The sequence below is a fragment of the Callithrix jacchus genome, chromosome 5, assembly GCF_049354715.1.
Source record: "Callithrix jacchus isolate 240 chromosome 5, calJac240_pri, whole genome shotgun sequence".
NCBI classification, from domain to species: domain Eukaryota; kingdom Metazoa; phylum Chordata; class Mammalia; order Primates; family Cebidae; genus Callithrix; species Callithrix jacchus.
The window spans coordinates 57454277-57473587 of NC_133506.1; the positions used below are offsets into that span (position 1 = coordinate 57454277).

Below are 19311 nucleotides of genomic sequence, written 5' to 3' on the forward strand. Positions count from 1 at the left end.
TTTGTTTTCGGAATGATGAAAATGTTCTGGAATTCGATGCCGGTGGTAGCTGCACAACTTTGTGAATATACTGTCAAAAAAAGACCACTGAGTTGAGCACTTTAAAGAACAACCTGTATGGTGTGTGAATTGCAGTTCAATAAAATACATGTGCGTATGCAGTAAGCAAGTGTGTGGGGAGGGGCCGCGACCTGGTGACCATCAGCCTCTGGAACTGGGGACCCTGCCCCGATGATCCTTGCCCCCCGGCAGTGTCCAGCACCTGCCTTAGGGTGCAACAGCATGATCCCGACTGCAGAGGAGGAGATGGAGACCACGCCCTCTAAAGAGACATCCTCCTGCCTCTGCTTGCTCTTCTGTGTTTTCACGAAACGTTTCTGCTTTGAGAATCTTGCGTTCTTTCAGCAGAAGCTGAACGCTGAAGCACACTCCTAGTCAGACACACCCAAGGGCCCCTGCATCCCACCTGGGCTTGTCCTGCCCGGTGGAAGGCCAGATTTGGGGTCTTCCCTGCCAGGCTGAAGAGAGAGGGTGAAGTGGGAGACGGGTGGAGGGAGAACGCTCCTTGCCTGCTCTGGGGTCCTGGAAATAAGAAGTAGCTTCAGGCTCCTTACAGACCCTGCCTCCTGAGCATGAGGCCACACCGCACCCTGGGCTTCTGGTACAGTTGGCAAAAGTCCAGCAGGGCATCTGTATGCCAGGCTGTAGGGACAGCACGGACCCAGCCCCACCCTTGTGTGAGCTGTGATACCACAGAGGACAAAGGCATTAAGCAGACACACAGCTGTTCTGATGCAGGTTGGATGAGGATGCACAGGGCCTCATGACTCAGTCCGGAGGGCCAGGAAGGGGCTTTGGGGAGGAGGAGGAGGTGGCCAGGTGGAGGAGGGGGAAGAATGTTCCAGACACAGGACAGATTGTACACGATCCCAGGGCTGGCGTGGCGAGAGTCCTTCATCTCACACACACAGGAACACGCACCTCCGATCTCTCTGGGGTCCCTGCATGACTGGCAGCCCCATCAGCCAGGGGAGGCACCATGAGGGCAGAGGCCACACCATCCCCGGGGCCCAGCAGGGCAGCAGCAGCTCTCCTCTGAGCGTGAACGCGGCAGGGCCCCGGGCACTGGAGCTCCCAGGTTCTGGGCATCTCAGGCAGCCATCAGGGTGAGTGGAGCACACATGTGTGCAGAGCCCACCGGGAACCCCGGAACATGGCGGCTAGAGTCCAGCCCCAGGACTTCCAGGTGGGAGCGTCTGCTGCGCCAGCGTCAGGAGACAGCAGTTAGGAGCTGCAGAGCAGGGCCCCCACCGGCACGAAGCCAGCACAGTAGGTGCTCAGTAAGCAGCGACCGCAGTCCCCACTCACCTCTGCCCCCAGCAGAGGGTCACCCTCACACCTGGGTTGGGTGATGTGCTGATCCAGGCCCTCCCCAAGGCAGGAAAGGCTGCACGGCCAAAGGAAACCCAAGTACCCTTCTCAGAAAGTATGCAATGGGCCCTACAGTGTGCACTACAGACCTCAGCGCCAATGTTCACATGGGGAAACAGGCATCGAGCTGAGGGAACACATTGGCAGCCCACCCAGCCCCTTTCAGTCCACCTCGGCTCTGAAATGCAGACGGCCCCCGGTCCCATGGCTCCCCAGATGTACATCTGCCTGAGACCCATACACACATCCTCCCTGCTGAGGGGTCCCGGATTGGTTTGTTTGCCACTGTGTCCTCTGCAGGTGTTTATTATACAGCTTCTGTGTGCCCAGACCCACACCAGGCCCTGCTGCAGTGCCTCTGAGTCCCTCCCTTTAAGCCCAGCCAGGCTGGGCCCCATGCAGGACTGGAGATACCTTGGAGAATGACCGACTGTGAGGGCCTCAGGCTGCCTGGCCCCAGGCCTGGTCTGCTGCCCTGTGCTCTGGAAGCTTAGAGCAGCCCTTCCCCCTCTGGGGCCCGGTCTTTCCCCAGCTGAGAAAAGAAGAGGTCAGATCAGATGACCTCAAAGGAACCTCAAGCTCTAGAATAAGATTCTAGAAGCTTGAGTGCCCGGGGCCCTACAGCAATCATGCACAGAGTCTAGAGCCCCATGACTCTACAAGGTGGGGATCTCCAATCCTGCGTGGCAGAGGTGGCAGGTGCACTAACACCAGCTCTGGGCACACAAAGGAAGGGGGCTCCACTACGCCAGACTCACAGAGAGCTCTGCTGCCGAGGGGGCTCTGCCCGGGTGTGCACGGGGGCAGCAGCCTGTGTGGCAGGCCGTCTCCATCTGAGCTGCTGTCTCTGTTCCAGGCACCTACGTGATGACCGTCACGGCCAACGATGCTGACGACAGCACCACGGCCAACGGGATGGTGCGGTACCGGATCTTGACACAGACCCCACAGAGCCCATCTCAGAACATGTTCACCATCAACAGCGAGACCGGAGACATTGTCACGGTGGCGGCTGGCCTGGACCGAGAGGTGAGGCGGGGCAGGGTCTGCGCGCCGGTGGGTGAGCCCCTGGTTCCCCCAGGACACACACAGGAGCTGCTGGGAGGCTCTCCAGTGGCACAGTCAGGGGTGATTGGAAGCCTCCCCCAGGTCTCTCTCTTGCTGTGGGAGATACTCGGCAAAGCAGGCTCCAGAGCTCTCACCACCAGCTGCTATGGGTGAGTCCTTGTGAGATTTCCAGGACAGGGCCTGCTGGCAAGTGCGGCCATATGTGAAGGGCTCAGAAAAGCAGGGACTGGCCCCTGGGTCTCCGGGTCCAGCCAGCGCGGCACTCAGGGTCTGAGGTGCTCTGACGGCCCCTCTCAGGATCTGAACACACATGCCTGCCTTGAAACCCACCCCTTCTAGGCCTCGTGCCTTAGAGGAGGCCCACCCAACCCACCCAGGCTGCAGCAGCCTGGCTATGCCAAAGGAGGCACAGAGCAGCAACACTTGACACAGCCCCAGACCATCACAGCAAATGTATGGGCCACTGGTGGGTGCTGCGTTCCATCCACTCCCCGCTCCTACCCTGTCCTGTGGCCCCACAGGCTTTGTGACAGAGCCCTCCCTCCACCCCATTGTCTCAGGTGCCCACCCCACTCAGAGACAGACCCCAGAGGGTGGCCCTGGGCAGAGGTGAGGCCAGGGGCCTGCTTCTGCTCTGAAGCCTGCCAAGCGCAGGGGCCACTCCAGGGCGGGGCTGTGTGTCCCTGAAGATTTGCCACCAGCTCCTGGCACTGCCAGCACCCCACCAGCAGCACCTTGAGTTCCCAGGCTCCCAGGACAGGGCTTCGCCTGCCTTCTCCCACCCCCAGGCCCACTTGCCTCCTGCTTATACTGTGATCACAGAGGCCAGCGTCATTCCAGGTGCAATTTACCCTCTAAGGCGTTTGGCTCCCAGGAGCCGTAGAGCCACCTCCCTGGGCTCAGAGCCAGCAGGGACCTGCCCGAGGGAGGCTCATTGCCAGAGGCCGCAGCACCACTTTCTGGCAGTGCCTCCATCTTGCTGGCCTCAGCTCTCTTGCTCCAAGTCAGCAGCTTCTGAGTGCGTCACAGCCCTCGAGCTCTGGAGGTGCTGGGGTGTGAGGGGTCCCTGCCTCAAGCTGAGGCTGCTAACCTGTCACCGGGACTTCCTGGTGACACTTTTGGGGCTGGGGCTGGCAAGGAAGTAGCAGGTTCTCCTTCCAGGTTTGGGGCTGTGGGACCCCCAGTGCCTTCCATCTCCACCTTGGCTCCAGAAGCCAGGACTCACCTGTGAGGTCTTTGTCTCTGCCTTTCTAACTAGAGCACAAAGGGGTTTTCTTGGGAATTCCTGAATTGTAAGGGGGTGGGGCTCAGGGTAACACATGGGGGCAGAGACGCCACGTGGGAGGTAACTCTCAGCAGCCGTGTGGCTTGGGGGAAAGGCCAGGTGGACCCCGGGGTTAGCACAGACAGAGGGCGTTAGCCCCAGCTGCAGTGCCTTTCATCTGTGAGATGGGAGGATGATGACAGCCTCGGGCTCAGAGGATCTGAGATGGGGTGAGGGCTGGCACGGTTGGAACAGGCTGGGATTTTCGATGCAGGATTTACATAAACATTCTTAGAGTGATATCAGCCAAAATGGACAGGGCTCCAAATGAGCTGCAGTCAGTCCCAGCACCTTCACCCCAGGACTGCAGGGTCCGTGGAGGCCCCGCTGCCCTCCAGTGAATGAGTATCCACTCCGCTCAGACAAGGCTCTGCAGAGGAGCTGCCCAGCCCTGGCTCTGCCATTCAGCTGGAGAGGTGATCCCACGACCATGACTGGGTCATGAGGGCTGTCAGTGAGGCCCACACAGATGTGAGAAACCAGACGCTGTCCCCCATCTCTTCTGTAGCCTGGGGTCACACCTGCCCTAGGGAGAGAGGACAGCCTCCGTGTGCCCCCTACACACTCGTGAGAAACATGTTTCAATAGGCTGGCGCCTTTCCCAGGTGTTTCTACAGCTTTGGGAGAGCGGGATGTCTGACCGGGGTGCGTGTAAGCCCCTGCCCACACACTCCATTCACACACACACTCCTGCACACTCCCACACATTCACACACATTCCTGCACACTGACACACACTCCCTCACATTCACATTTTTCACACACCCCCTTCACACACACTCCTGCACATGCACACACTGGCACTCCCTGACACACACTGATACACTGACACACTCCTATGCGTGCACACACTCCTACACACTGACACTCCCACACTCCTGCACACACAGACACTCCCTGACACACACTGACACACCTGCACACACACACACACTCCTACACACTGGCACTCCCAAACACTCCTGCATACTCACACACACACTCCCGTACACTGACACACTCCACACACACACTGACACTCCCTGACACACACTGACACACTCACACACACTCCTACACACTGACACTCCCGCACACCTACACACTCACATGTGATGCTCCAGAGGTGCAGATGGGATGGACAGCTGCCACTGTGTCCAAGGGGAGAGCAGGACCGTAGAGCAAGGGTCAGGCCCTTGGGCATTGGCACCTCCAGGATGGCCCCTGGCAGAAGCTGGGCAGGGCTTACCCAGAGCCCACGGGCTGTGCCGTCTGCAAGCTGTCAGCTCCTCGTCTGTAATGGGGAAGGCACAGGGGCAGAAAGGGCAGTGGGGATGCTCAGGGAGACCCAATGGGGCCTTGACCTCCAGTCCCAGTGAGGGCACATGGCTGGACACGTGCTGACCCCAGGAAACTGTCCTCTCCTGCTTCATATCGGTCATGAAGGAAGAACGTCCAATGGGAGAGGCAGCAGTTCTATTGAGTCTGGGAACCGGGAAAGAGCTCATGCCTTGAGGCAGCTTCTCCCTGGGAAGGGGGAGGTGTGGGAGTTTCCTGGGGTTGGGTGCCTGCAGGGGAGGCATGCAGGCGCAAGGAGGGTTCCAGACGCGTGGACGCAGTCTGTGAGCACAGGGCTTCGTTCACTGCGTGTACAACATAGTGGCAGTCTTCTCTTAGGACAGGGGTTTCATATTATAGTGATAAGCTGGTGACCTAAAGGGAACCGTAGGCCGCCTGCTCTGACCTGCACTAATTTCGTGCCCAACCGCACTCCCTCTGGTTTCCAATAGGGGTCGAGGGCCCCCCCCCGTGGCATCGGGACCATCTGGTCTCCTTCAGCAGCAGTGCCTACACATAAAGCGACAAACAGCTAAAGCTTTCCCACTGCAGAGGGGCCGGCTGGGAGGGCTGGGGACTTGGTGATTGATGTTGTAGGAAAGAGTACCTGAGATTTTCCAGGCTGAAAATATATATGGGCCACTTCTGTGGACCCCCCTTCATAGTGAAAATCTTATAAGGCCCTGGTAGTCAGTGTGGGTGCTCTGACCCCGGGAGGCATCCAGAGCGCCACAGAGCCCACGACGCCCTGGGGTTCCCCCTGCTGGCCTGGTGTACCCCACAAGAGGGATACCCCCTGGCCTGCCTGTGGTGGACATCCCTGTGGGCATGCCAAGGCCCATGATAGGCCAAGTGCCCAGCCTCCTGGGCTCAGCTCCCCCTCTCCCCACAGATATGGCAGCTAGGCCAAGGGAAGGCCAGCAGTCCCAACCACCCAGAGGTCTCCCCACCCACTGGCCAGCCCCCAGTGAGGCCAACCCGGCTGCTGGACCCCTGCCTAGGCCAGATGCCAAGGCAAGGCAAGGCCAGCCTGCCCCCCGCAGGCCCACAGCAGACGCAGAGCGGTACCCCCTGCTGTTGGCAGCTTCAGCATGGCCTGCAAAACATTCCAAATAAAATGCTCATTTAAAAGCCATTAGAGGTGTGGTTGACAGACAGAGATTGATGGAGATCGAGGGGCATGAGGAGGCGCTGGAGTTGCAGGCGCGAGCGCTCTCCGCTGTGTGTGCCTGGGGATGTGAACGGCGGCTTCCATCCGACAGGAGGCCTGTCTCCTGCATCTTGGGCGCAGTGTGCTGGAGAGGGCGGTCCCAAGGCTGCCTCCTCCAGGGTTCGTTGAAACGGAGATGTGTGTTTATTTTCCTTGATGATCCTTCAGCTGCTAACATTCGATTCCAGGAAGATGTATTTCTCTCTCCTGTTTCTGTCTCGTGTGTGTGAGACAAGCTGGTTGATGCAGTGAAGTCCAGGACCGCCACGTGGATGGGTATTGTTGGGGGACAGCAGAGCCGTGGTCCAGGGTCTCGTCACGGGGATGGACTTCGGGGCCATGACACCTGGAAAGTCCCTGTAGTGCATCTGTGTGTCAGGCAGGGGATAGGGTATAACCCAAATGAGGCCCAGCTTCAAGCAGGCTGTGACAGGGTCATCATCAGGAACCAGCTAGGCACGGGGGCTCCAGAGGGAGGCCTGCATGGACACAGATGGACATGGTCGCCCCAGAGAGGTCAAGAGGCCCTGGCCTGTGTGAGCGGCTGGGAGCTGAGCTGCAGGCCTGGGGCAGCTGGGGCAAGGCATCGACCCCACCGTGGCCATGACCTCCTCATTCCCAGCCATGATAAAAATAAGACCTTCACGGGCAGCACATGCAGGCAGCAGGACCCCACCCACGTTCTGTTCCCACTGCCCCTTCCACACTGAGCCCAAGCCTAGGAATGCCAGGGTCCCTGAGCTGCTCCCTCCCAGGTTCCGTGCAGGGCCCTGGCTGGCAGGTGGCTGTGGGTCTTGAGTCTGAGACAGACCTGGGCATGGGCTGCAGCTGGCTGCACTTGGGCACCCGGCCGTGGGCTGCAGCTGGCTGCACTTGGGCACCCGGCCGTGGGCTGCAGCTGGCTGCACTTGGGCACCCGGCCGTGGGCTGCAGCTGGCTGCACTTGGGCACCCGGCCGTGGGCTGCAGCTGGCTGCATTTGGGCACCCGGCTGTGGGCTGCAGCTGGCTGCACTTGGGCACCCGGGCGTGGGCTGCAGCTGGCTGCACTTGGGCACCCGGGCGTGGGCTGCAGCTGGCTGCACTTGGGCACCCAGCTGTGGGCTGCAGCTGGCTGCATTTGGGCACCCGGGCGTGGGCTGCAGCTGGTTACATAGACAGTGTTGGGTGCCCTGAGGGCTCTTCATGAGCCGAACCAAAGATGTCCACATCATTTCCACATTATTTTCTTTCTACAAATGAGTCTCTTTCCCCTTCTAAAGGTACCAGCTCGAGGGCTTCCATTAGAGAAGCTGCCTCCAGCACGTAGCAGCCATGTCCCCTTGGCCACTGCGTGGCCCCACGTCTTCTGAAGCCCCTCCCAGTGGGGACATTGAGGCAGGTTCCCCTCCCCACCCCGCTCCTCCCGCTAGGCCATTCCAGGCCCTGCCTCCTGCCTTGCACACACCCTCTCCCACCTTTCCGCCTTTGCCTCGGGATAGAAGTGGTGGAAGCTGCTGAAGGCCTGTGGGGTGTGCTGGGGCTGGGGCGGCCCTCGCTGGGGCTCTGCTTTCCGCCTGGGTCTGTGCTTTATGTTGAGAGCTGTCCTGCTCTTCCTTCGCCGGCCTCCTGGGGAGATCTGAATCATGGTTTATAGTTACCCGCTTTTGCAGCAGACGCAGCTCGGTCTCAGACTTTCAGCAGCAAACAATAAAACAACAACATGTTTTAGGACAGTGGCCCCAGGACCGCTGTTGCCAGGCATGAGTAACCCGTGGCAGGGCCACCAGCTGCAGCATAGACACCAAGAGAGCACCAGCCCAGTCCCTTGGGCCCACCTTCCCCCGGCAGAGCTGCTGCCCCCTCGGCCCAGGCCTGCTGAGCCCGAGCAGCTGAGTTCTGTCTGGACCTGAGCTGGGCCTCAGAGAAGAGCACACACCGGGGCCATTTCTCCACCAGCCACTTCTGAAAAGGGCACATCAGTAGTTCCTTTTTCTCTTCCTCCCCCTGCCCTTGTGCGGCAAGCAAAGTCTTCAGGGGAAGCACCGGAGACGCTTCTCAGCACCAGCCTCTGTCTGACAGAGCGAGTCATCTTTAGGAAGAAGAAAATCCACAAACATCATTGCCGCCGTGTCTAATTAGGCAGAGCTATGTAAATTGAGCTTCTACATGATTAAGACGTCAGGAGAGGCTTCGATAAGACCTGAGCGGTTCAAGTGTCTCTCGTGTACCAGCCGAGGATGCCCCACATGCTAATCCTATTCATCTGGCGTTGTTTCCTAATTAGAATATTTATGGCCTAATGAGGAGGTGAACGTGCTGCCCGAGCTTCATTCTGAAGGTGAGAGTGGCCTCCACAGACGCCGGCGCCACTCCAATTGTCGTGCGGTGAAATCAGACCCAGCTGGCATTGTTCTCAGCGTCCCTTCCAGGCTGCTCCGGAGGATGTTGATTTCATTATTAGAAACTCAATCCAGCCTCCCGGTCCTATCACAAGAGGACTATCACCCAGTCACCTTCATCAGCTTGAAATTTCTTCCCAAACATTGTGAGCCAAATTCACTACCTCCTGGTTTGAAAGGATTCTAGGGAAAGCAAAGCCCCACCTCCCTGAATGTCTCCAAGCCGCTCCACCCGGTGCTGTCATCCGATGGAGAGTGATCATGTGGCTTTGTTCTGATGCCTCGGGTACCGTTCTCCCCACCATCAACTTTAGTTAATATATTCACAGGATTCAGATTCCAGTAGAAAGCTTTCAACGGTAACCAGAAAGTTCTAACAGGTGTTTCTCCCAGCCAGTGAGCCTCTCGCAAGCCCCACCTAAGGCGTCTGCCTGGGGAGACGCTGCAGTGGCCTGCAGGAGGCAGGGTTCAGCATTTCCCACTGGCTGGATTTAAATCTCTTTCATGGAACCCTGTTTTGAAGACACCAAGTATGGCTGTGTCATCTCGGAAGAAAAAAATATTAGCAATTGAGACAAATCTGCCGCTGGCCCACCTCAGGCCGGATTTGTGCCCCTGCAGTCTTCCTGATCTCCCCTTCATCAATTCCCAAGAGAAGAGGAGAGGGAAGGGCAGCAGCAAGGAGAAGGTGGACCCAGCAAGGCACCGCCCTCCAAAGCAGAGGCCTGGCTCCCAGGCCACATGGTGTCCCGGAGTGTGGGGCACTGAGCAGCCCCGAGGACCCCAGGCCAGCGGGTCATCCCAGGACACAGGCCGCCACCTGCACAGTGCCTGGGGCCTCCCTGGAACCCTTAGAGCCGCGTCTCCAGCCGAGTCCTGATCCCAGCGCCCCAGCCATGCCCTGCCCCGCCCGAGGTGGACTTCGCCTCCTTTCCGACTGTGGATGTGCTTTCTCATCACAAAGATTATAACATCAAATACAAAAAAAAACGCAAGAATAAAACGATCCTCCCAGGCCGCCACTCGAAGCTGAGCGCAGTACCATGTGGAACGTGTGACGCTCCCCGAGGGACTCCCAGGTTCCTCTTTGACAAACACACCTTCTCTGATCGGCAGCTGTCACCACACAGCAGATCCCGCTCAGCGCTGCTGCAGCCCACGGTGGCATCAGACACCCTCCCACCTCCAGCTTTCGTCATGGATATGTCCTCACTTATTTACAGACTCCGGCTTTGGACCCTGTGTTTTCTGCCTGGTTGCTATGGAGAGCACCTAAGTCAGCCAGGACATTTCAGCCACAAGCTGCCAGAGACCCAAAAAGCACAGAGAGGATGAGTTGGCACCGGCCCAGGGAGCCCAGGTCCAGGCAGGTCGGCTCAGGGACCCGGGCCTTGGCGGCCGCCTCTGTCCTCCCTGCAGTGAAGGGACCTCCAGCTCCCTCACAGCATCCTCCATTCTCAGCGTCACAGGCAGAGGCAACACCCCCGACACTCTTTCGGGCTTGCAGGAACCTCCCTGGGCACCACCCGTCGGCCGTGCCTCTGCCGCTTATGGACGAGGTGAACCACAGCCCTGCACCCAGGCCTCTCTCTGCCCGGCCTGGGAACCGCAGGAAATCCTGGGAACAGAATGCAGTTCCCAGGCACATTGGGCAGTGCCCGCACTGAAGGTTGGGCCGCAGGTGAGCTGGTGCCCACAGCTGCTGTCTAAAGGTTTCTGAAGGCCAGAGCTGGCAGGTACAGCCACCCAGCAAGGTGAGAAGATATGCCAATGAGTCAGAGTGAGGGCCCTGGGGCCCAGGAGGGCAGGAACAGGGGTGCTAATGACCCGGTTTCATGGGGAACCCTGGATGGCAGAGAAGGGGGCTGAGCCACAGGACGACCTAGGTGATCCCCACCCAACTGGTGACACTTCCCACCAAGAGGTCCCTCCCTGGTGAGGAAGCTGAGGGCCCCTCACACCCACCGGCGTGTAGGGCTCTGCAGCCACAGGACATGTGTACCAGCCACGCGGAGCAGGGGCACAGCAGAGCAGGGTCAGGACAGCTCTTTCATCCACAGATGCCACTGGAGGACCACCATGCAGCCCCTGAGCAGCTCCCCACCGCGGGGCCACATGCACACAGGGTGAATGTCCGTGTCCCAGGAACCTGCGCTGGAGGGGAGGGAGGAGAGGAGCAGACGGCTGTGGGCTCTGAGAGGAGGCTCCATTCCAGCCGTGGCCTTTCAAAACCGAAGTGCCAAGGTGTGAGTCCAGGCAGTGCCGCGGGAGAGGGTCGCAGTGGCAGCAGAATAAGTAAACCATTGCCCAGTGCAGCTTCCCGGTGAGCTGCTCTGGTGAGCTGCTCCTGTGAGCCAGCCCCAGCGTGAACCTCGGCCAGGATTACGGCCCCACCTGGCAGCAGCGGCCCAGGCTCCCGCCTCAGAGCCTCCAGTGGTCAGTTAGTCGACTGTTGTCCATCTGCCTTTGGAACTGGGCCCAGCAGCTGGGGTTGTGGCTAGAGCAGGGACCAACATCTCCATCTGAGGATGGCCAGTGCCAGGCTGAGGGCAGGAAGAGGGAGGCATGTGGGGGCCTGGAGGCGGGGAAGAGCAAGAACCCATCAGAGCTGGAGGTGCAAGCCCCCCGGGGCCACTGGCCCAGCCACAGACCTGGCCCCATCAGCATCTGGACTGGGTTGAATCGTGGTCCCCAGAAAAGCTGTGTCCACACCCTGAGCCCTGGCAGCATGACCTTGTCTGGAAAAGGGCCTTTGCAAATGCGAAGATCTGGAGATAAAACTGTCTGCATTGGGGTGGACCCTACATCCTTAGAGAGGCAGGAGATGTGAAACACAGGGAGAGGGCTGCGTGGAGACCAAGGCAGAGGCCGGATGATGAGGCCGCAAGCCAAGGGCGCCTGGAGCCACAGGAGGTGGAAGAGGCGGGACGGGTCCTCCTCAAGCCCCTGCATGGAGCCAGGCCCTGCCCACACCTCCACCAGGAGCCTCTGGCCTTCCAGGCGGCTGTTTTTAAGCCACCTCGTTTGAACAGACACTGACAGGAAGCAGCCAGACTCCGTCCCTGTGACTGGCTTTGTGATGAGGCTCTATTGGCACAGCGTGGTGGGCCATTTGCACCATGATGAGAAAGCAGGTCACTTAGGAGGACAGAACAGGGATATTTCACCTGCGTCCTTGGCTGCACGGCCCCTTCGTCAGGCAGGTCCAGTCTCAAACCCAGGGGCAGCTTCTGCCACCGAGGTGCAGTTTTTTTTTATTGCATTTTAGGTGTTGGAGTACATGTGAAGAACATGCATGATAGTTGCATAGGTACACACATGGGAGTGTGATTTGCTGCCTTCCTCCCCTTCACCTGTATTTGGCATTTTTCCCTGTGCTATCTCTCCCCAACTCCCCACCCTCCGCTGTCCCTCCCCTATTCCCCCCAACAGACCCCAGTGTGTAGTGCTCCCCTCCCTGTGTCCATGTGTTCTCATTGTTCAACACCCGCCTGTGAGTGAGAATATGCGGTATTTCATTTTCTGTTCTTGTGTCAGTTTGCTGAGAACGATGTTCTCCAGGTTCATCCATGTCCCTACAAAGGACACGAGCTCATCATTTTTGATGGCTGCATAATATTCCATGGTGTATATGTGCCACATTTTCCCTGTCCAGTCTATCATTGATGGGCATTTGGGTTGGTTCCAGGTCTTTGCTATTGTAAACAGTGCTGCAATGAACATTTGTGTGCATGTGTCCTTATAGTAGAACGATTTATAGGCCTTTGGATATATACCCAGTAATGGGATTGCTGGGTCAAATGGAATTTCTATTCCTTGAGGAATCGCCACACTGTCTTCCACAATGGTTGAACTAATTTACACTCCCACAAGCAGTGTAAAAGTGTTCCTATTTCTCCACATCCTCTCCAGCATCTGTTGTCTCCAGATTTTTTAATGATCGCCATTCTAACTGGCGTGAGATGGTATCTCAATGTGGTTTTGATTTGCATCTCTCTAATGACCAGTGATGATGAGCATTTTTTCATATGTTTGTTGGCCTCATTTATGTCTTCTTTCATAAAGTATCTGTTCATGTCCTTTGCCCATTTTTGAATGAGCTTGTTTTTTTCTTGTAAATCTGTTTTAGTTCTTTGTAAATTCTGGATATCAGCCCTTTGTCAGATGGGTAAACTGCAAAAATTTTTTCCCATTCTGTTGGTTGCTGATTCACTCTAATGACTGTTTCTTTTGCCGTGCAGAAGCTGTGGAGTTTGATTAAGTCCCATTTGTCTATTTAGGCTTTTGTTGCCAGTGCTTTTGGTGTTTTGTTCATGAAGTCCTTTCCTATTCCTATGTCCCGAATGGTTTTGCATAGGTTTTCTTCTAGGGTTTTTATGGTGTTAGGTCTTATATTTAAGTCTTTAATCCATCTGGAGTTAACTTTAGTGTAAGGTGTCAGGAAGGGGTCCAGTTTCTGCTTTCTGCACATAGCTAGCCAGTTTCCCCAACCCCATTTATTAAACAGGGAATCCTTTCCCCATTGCTTGTTTTTGTCAGGTTTATCAAAGATTGTATGGTTGTAGATATGTTGTGTTGCCTCCAATGCTTCTGTTCTGTTCCATTGGTCTATATCTCTGTTTTGGTACCAGTACCATGCTGTTTTGATTACTGTAGCCTTGTAATATAGTTTGAAGTCCGGTAGTGTGATGCCTCCCACTGTGTTCTTTTTACTTAGAATTGACTTGGCTATGTGGGCTCTCTTTTGGTTCCATATGAAGTTTAAGGCAGTTTTTTCCAGTTCTGTGAAGAAGGTCATTGGTAGCTTAATGGGGATGGCGTTGAATCTGTAAATTACTTTGGGCAGTATGGCCATTTTCACGATATTGATTCTTCCTAACCATGAACATGGAATGTTTCTCCATCTGTTTGTGTCCTCTCTTATTTCGTTGAGCAGTGGTTTGTAGTTCTCCTTGAAGAGGTCCTTTACGTTCCTTGTTAGTTGTATTCCTAGGTATTTTATTCTCTTTGTAACAATTGTGAATGGCAGTTCGTTCTTGATTTGGCTCTCTTTAAGTCTGTTATTGGTGTATAGGAATGCTTGTGATTTTTGCACATTGATTTTGTATCCTGAGACTTTGCTGAAGTTGCTTATCAGTTTCAGGAGTTTTTGGGCTGAGACGATGGGGTCTTCTAGATATACTATCATGTCGTCTGCAAATAGAGACAATTTGGTTTCCTCCTTTCCTATTTGAATACCCTTTATTTCTTTTTCTTGCCGGATTGCTCTGGCTATAACTTCCAGTACTATATTGAATAGGAGTGGTGAGAGAGGGCATCCTTGTCTAGTGCCGGATTTCAAAGGGAATGCTTCCAGTTTTTGCCCATTCAGTATGATATTGGCTGTGGGTTTGTCATAAATAGCTTTTATTATTTTGAAATACGTTCCGTCCATACCGAGTTTATTGAGGGTTTTTAGCATAAAGAGCTGTTAAATTTTGTCAAAGGCCTTCTCTGCATCAATTGAGATAATCATGTGGTTTTTGTCTTTGGTTCTGTTTATGTGGTGAATTAGGTTTATAGACTTGCGTGTGTTGAACCAGCCTTGCATCCCTGGGATGAATCCTACTTGATCATGGTGGATAAGCTTTTTGATGTGCTGTTGCAATCGGCTTGCCAGCATTTTATTGAAGATTTTTGCGTCTATGTTCATCATGGATATTGGCCTGAAGTTTTCTTTTCTTGTTTAGTCTCTGCCGGGTTTTGGTATCAGAATGATGTTGGTCTCATAAAATGATTTGGGAAGGATTCCCTCTTTTTGGATTATTTGGAATAGTTTCAGAAGGAATGGTAACAGTTCCTCTTTGTGTGTCTGGTAGAATTCGGCTGTGAACCCATCTGAACCTGGGCTTTTTGTGTGTGGTAGGCTCTTAATTGCTTCCTCAACTTCAGATCTGGTTATTGGTCTATTCATGGTTTTCACTTTTTCCTGGTTTAGGCTTGGGAGGATGCAAGTGTCCAGGAACTTATCCATTTCTTCCATGTTTACTAATTTAGTGCATAGAGTTGTTTGTAATATTCTCTGATGATGGTTTGAATTTCTGTGGAATCTGTAGTGATATCCCCTTTATCATTTTTATTGCATCTATTTGGTTATTCTCTCTTTTCTCTTTTATTAATCTGGCTAGTGGTCTGTCTATTTTGTTGATCTTTTCAAAAAACCAGCTCCTGGATTTATTGATTTTTTGAAGGGTTTTGTGTCTCCATCTCCTTCAGTTCTGCTCTGATCTTAGTTATTTCTTGTCTTCTGCTATATTTTGAGTTTTTTTGATCTTGCTCCTCTAGCTCTTTCAATTTTGATGATAGGGTGTCAATTTTGGATCTCTCCTTTCTTCTCATGTGGGCACTTACTGCTATGTATTTTCCTCTAGAGACTGCTTTAAATGTGTCCCAGAGATTCTGGCATGTTGTGTCTTCGTTCTCATTGGTTTCGAAGTACTTCTTTATTTCTGCCTTCATTTCATTGTTTATCCAGTCAACATTCAAGAGCCAGTTGTTCAGTTTCCATGAAGCTGTGCGTTTCTGAGTTAGTTTCTGAATTCTGAGTTCTAACTTGATTGCACTATGGTCTGAGAGGGTGTTTGTTATGATTTCAGTTGTTTTGCATTTGCTGAGGAGTGATTTACTTCCAATTATATGGTCAATTTTAGAGTAGGTGTGATGTGGTGCTGAGAAGAATGTATATTCTGTGGATTTGGGGTGGAGAGTTCTGTAAATGTCTATCAGGTTTGCTTGTTCCAGGTCTGAGTTCAAGTCCTGGATATCCTTGTTAATTTTCTGTCTGGTGGTTGATCTGTCTAATATTGACAGTGGAGTGTTAAAGTCTCCCATTATTACTGTATGGGAGTCTAAGTCTCTTTGTAAGTCATTGAAAACTTGCCTTATGTATCTGGGTGCTCCTGCATTGGGTCCATATATATTTAGGATCATTAGCTCTTCTTGTTGTATCAATCCTTTTACCATTATGTAATGGCCTTCTTTGTCTCTTTTGATCTTTGTTGCTTTAAAGTTTATTTTATCAGAGACGAGAATTGCAACTCCTGCTTTTTTTTTTTTTGCTCTCCATTTGCTTGGTAAATTCTTCCCCCATCCCTTTATTTTGAGCCTTTGTGTATCCTTGCATGCGAGATGGGTTTCCTGGATACAGCACACCTATCCTTGCATGCGAGATGGGTTTCCTGGATACAGCACACCAATGGGTTTTGGCTTTTTATCCAATTTGCCAGTCTGTGTCTTTTGATTGGTGCATTTAGACCATTTACATTTAGGGTTAATATTTTTATGTGTGAATTTGATACTACCATTTTGATGCTAGCTGACTGTTTTGCCCGTTAGTTGATGCAGATTCTTCATTGTGTTGATGCTCTTTACAATTTGGTATGTTTTTGGAGTGGCTGGTACTGGTTGTTCCTTTCTATGTGTTGTGCCTCTTTCAGGAGCTCTTGTAAAGCCGGCCTGGTGGTGACAAAATCTCTGAGTACTTGCTTGTTCGCAGAGGATTTTATTTTTCCTTCATTTATGAGGCTTAGTTTGGCTGGATATGAAATTCTGGGTTGAAAGTTCTTTTCTATAAGGATGTTAAATATTGGCCCCCACTCTCTTCTGGCTTGTAGGGTTTCTGCCGAGAGATCTGCTATGAGTCTGATGGGCTTCCCTTTGTGGGTAACCCGACCTTTCTCTGGCTGCCCATAGCATTTTCTCCTTCATTTCAACCCTGGTAAATCTGACAATTATGTGCCTTGGGGTTGCTCTTCTTGAGGAATATCTTTGTGGTGTTCTCTGTATTTCCTGGACTTGAATATTGGCCTGCCTTGCTAGGTTGGGGAAGTTTTCCTGGATAATATCCTGAAGAGTATTTTCCAGCTTGGATTCATTCTCTTCGTCACATTCAGGTACACCTATCAATCGTAGGTTAGGTCTCTCCACATAGTCCCACATTTCTTGGAGACTGTTCATTTCCTTTTGCACTTTTTTCTCTAATCTTGCCTTCTCATTTTATTTCATTGAGTTGATCTTCGACCTCTGATATCCTTTCTTCTGCTTGGTCAATTCGGCTGTTGAAACTTGTGCATGCTTCGTGAAGTTCTTGTGTTGTGTTTTTCAGCTCCTTCAATTCACTCATATTCCTAAGTTATCCATTCTTGTTATCATTTCGTCAAATCTTTTTTCAAGGTTCTTAGTTTTTTTGCATTGAGTTAGAACATGTTCTTTTAGCTCACAGAAGTTTCTCATTACCCTCCTTCTGAAGTCTGATTCTGTCATTTCATCACACTCATTCTCCATCCAGCTTTGTTCCCTTGCTGGTGAGGAGTTGTGATCCCTTGTAGGAGGCAAGGTGTTCTGGTTTCGGGTGTTTTCCTCCTTTTTGCACTGGTTTCTTCCCATCTTTGTGGATTTATCGACCTGTCGTCATTGTGTCTCCACTCAGAGACCCAATCCACTCAGATTGGGTCTCTGAGTGGATACTCAGATTGGGTCTCTGAGTGGATGTCCAGATTGTTGATGATGAAGTTATTTCTGTTTCTTAGTTTTCCTTCTAACAGTCTGGCCCCTCTGCTGTAGGACTGCTGAGGTCCACTCCAGGCCCTGCTTGCCTGGGGATCACCTGCAGCAGCTGCAGAACAGTAAGGGTTGCTACCAGTTTCTTCTTCTCCTATCCCCATCAAATGTCAGTCTGATCAGTCCTTTGTGAGGTGACTCTTTGGATATACAGGGGTCATGGAGCTGCTTGAGGAGATGGTCTGTTCTTTATAGGAGCTCAAGTGCTGAACTGTGAGCCCCATTGTTCATTCAGAGCTGCTAGGCAGGTAAGTTTAAGTCTGCTGCAGCAGAACTCATAAACCCCCTTTTTTTCCTAAGGTGCTCTGTCCCAGGGAGTTAGGGCTTCATTTATGAGTATGGGTTGTGCTGCTGTCTTTTTTTTTTTCAGGGCTGCCCTGCCCAGCAAGGAGGCAGCCTAGTCACTGTCTGCCTGCAGAGGCTTTGCTGAGCTGCTGTGGGCTCTGCCCTGCTGCCGTGTGAACTTCCCTGCAGTCCTGTTTATATGGGTGTGGTTAGAACTGCCTTGGCAATGGTGGCCCACCTCTGTAATGGCGGACTCTCTCTGTCATGCCGGACTACCTCCATAGAGGTGGAGTGCCTCAGTAATGCCGGACACCCCTCCCCCCACAGAGCTGGACCATCCCGGGTTCAGCTGTGCTTGCCATGAGACTCTCAACCCCGAGCGTTTCTAATTGCTGGGGTTTTTTTGTTTGTTTTTGTAGGGGTGGGACCCAACGAGCCTGATCACCTGGCTCCTTGCCTCAGAGCCTTTTTTTTTTAAGTTGAACTGTTGACTCTCTCCCAGGTGTTCCAGTCGCCTGCTGAAAGGGCACCGGGATCTGTGTGATTTCCCATGTGGCGATTCACTGCGCCGGCTGAAACGACAGTGCTGTCCAGGAATCTCCTGGCCTGGCTCTCTGTTTCAGTCCCATTTAATCAGATGAATAGGCTAATCTGCCTTCCCAGAGCTCCAATTGCTGGCTTAAAGGGCAACCAGACCAGCATATTTTGTATGGAGAACTGCCGTGCCGGGGCGCCAGCAAAACAGCTGCGCTGGCCAAAACAGCTGCACTGGTGACCCCTGGGGCTCCTCCACCTGGGAATCTCCTGGTTTGTGGGCAATAAAGATCCGTCTGGAAATGCAGCGTCCACTCACCCTCTGCGCTTTCCCTGGGAGCTGCAATCCTGAGCTGCTCCTAAAGGGCCATCTTGGCTCTTCCACCAAGCTGCAGTCTTTATTCAGCATTTTTTAACTTGGCCAACATTGAAGCAGGAGATTTCTATTCAAATCCCAACTTCTGGATTCTCTTAAGATTCAGATCCTTGGTCACAGAGCCTGCTTTCCTGCAAGGTGCCAGGAGGCCTGGGCTGAGGGAGGCCTGGGCTCAGAGCTGGAAAGCCCCTGGCTGGGAGGGTGCAGTCCCCCCTCCCCATCTCCCACCCGGGCCAGGGTACACCTGAGCCACTGAGCACGGCCATTTACCTGCCATAGAGAAATGCTTCCTCTAGGTCTATCGGAGTGAGAAAATGAAAAGCGAAAAGGCCGCGCATCTCAGGAGAATGGGAGCCTGAGTATATCTGGGGGCGGTCCCCAGTGTCTCCTGGCACCCCTCAGCCCCCCACCCCTTCCTATCTGTCCAAAAACTCACCCGCTGGCCCTGCAGGTGCCTTTCCTTCTCTTCTGTAACTACCATCTCCCCCACACCCAGCGGAAGCCACTCAGACCATGGGGCACCTGCTCCACTGCTCTGCAGCCTCTGTGCCTGCCCTGCCTCTGTCCATGCACAGGAGCCTGGTGGTCCTGTTCAGACGCCAATCCCATCTCCCAAATTCTTAAACCCTCGTGGCTTCCCCTCTCACTCAGAGTCAGAACCAAACCCATCCCATTTCCCCGGCCCCCCTGAGCCCACCCCACCTGCCGCAGGGCCTTCTCGCTGTCTGCTCCCCCAGCACCCCAAGTCTACCCCCTACCCCAGGGCCTTCTTGCTGGCTGTCCCCCTGG

The 19311-nt window shown here is 53.6% G+C and overlaps 1 protein-coding gene across 2 annotated transcripts in view; it reads left to right on the forward strand.

The window, feature by feature from the left end:
• The window catches only part of CDH4 (cadherin 4), a 667678-nt gene that overhangs the window by 592531 nt on the left and 55836 nt on the right, over window positions 1-19311 (forward strand). For both annotated transcript variants that reach the window (XM_035299088.3, XM_035299089.3), the window contains one exon: window positions 2288-2460. In XM_035299088.3, coding sequence (XP_035154979.1) covers window positions 2288-2460 — 173 coding nt within the window. The remainder of the gene's footprint in view (window positions 1-2287; window positions 2461-19311) is intronic.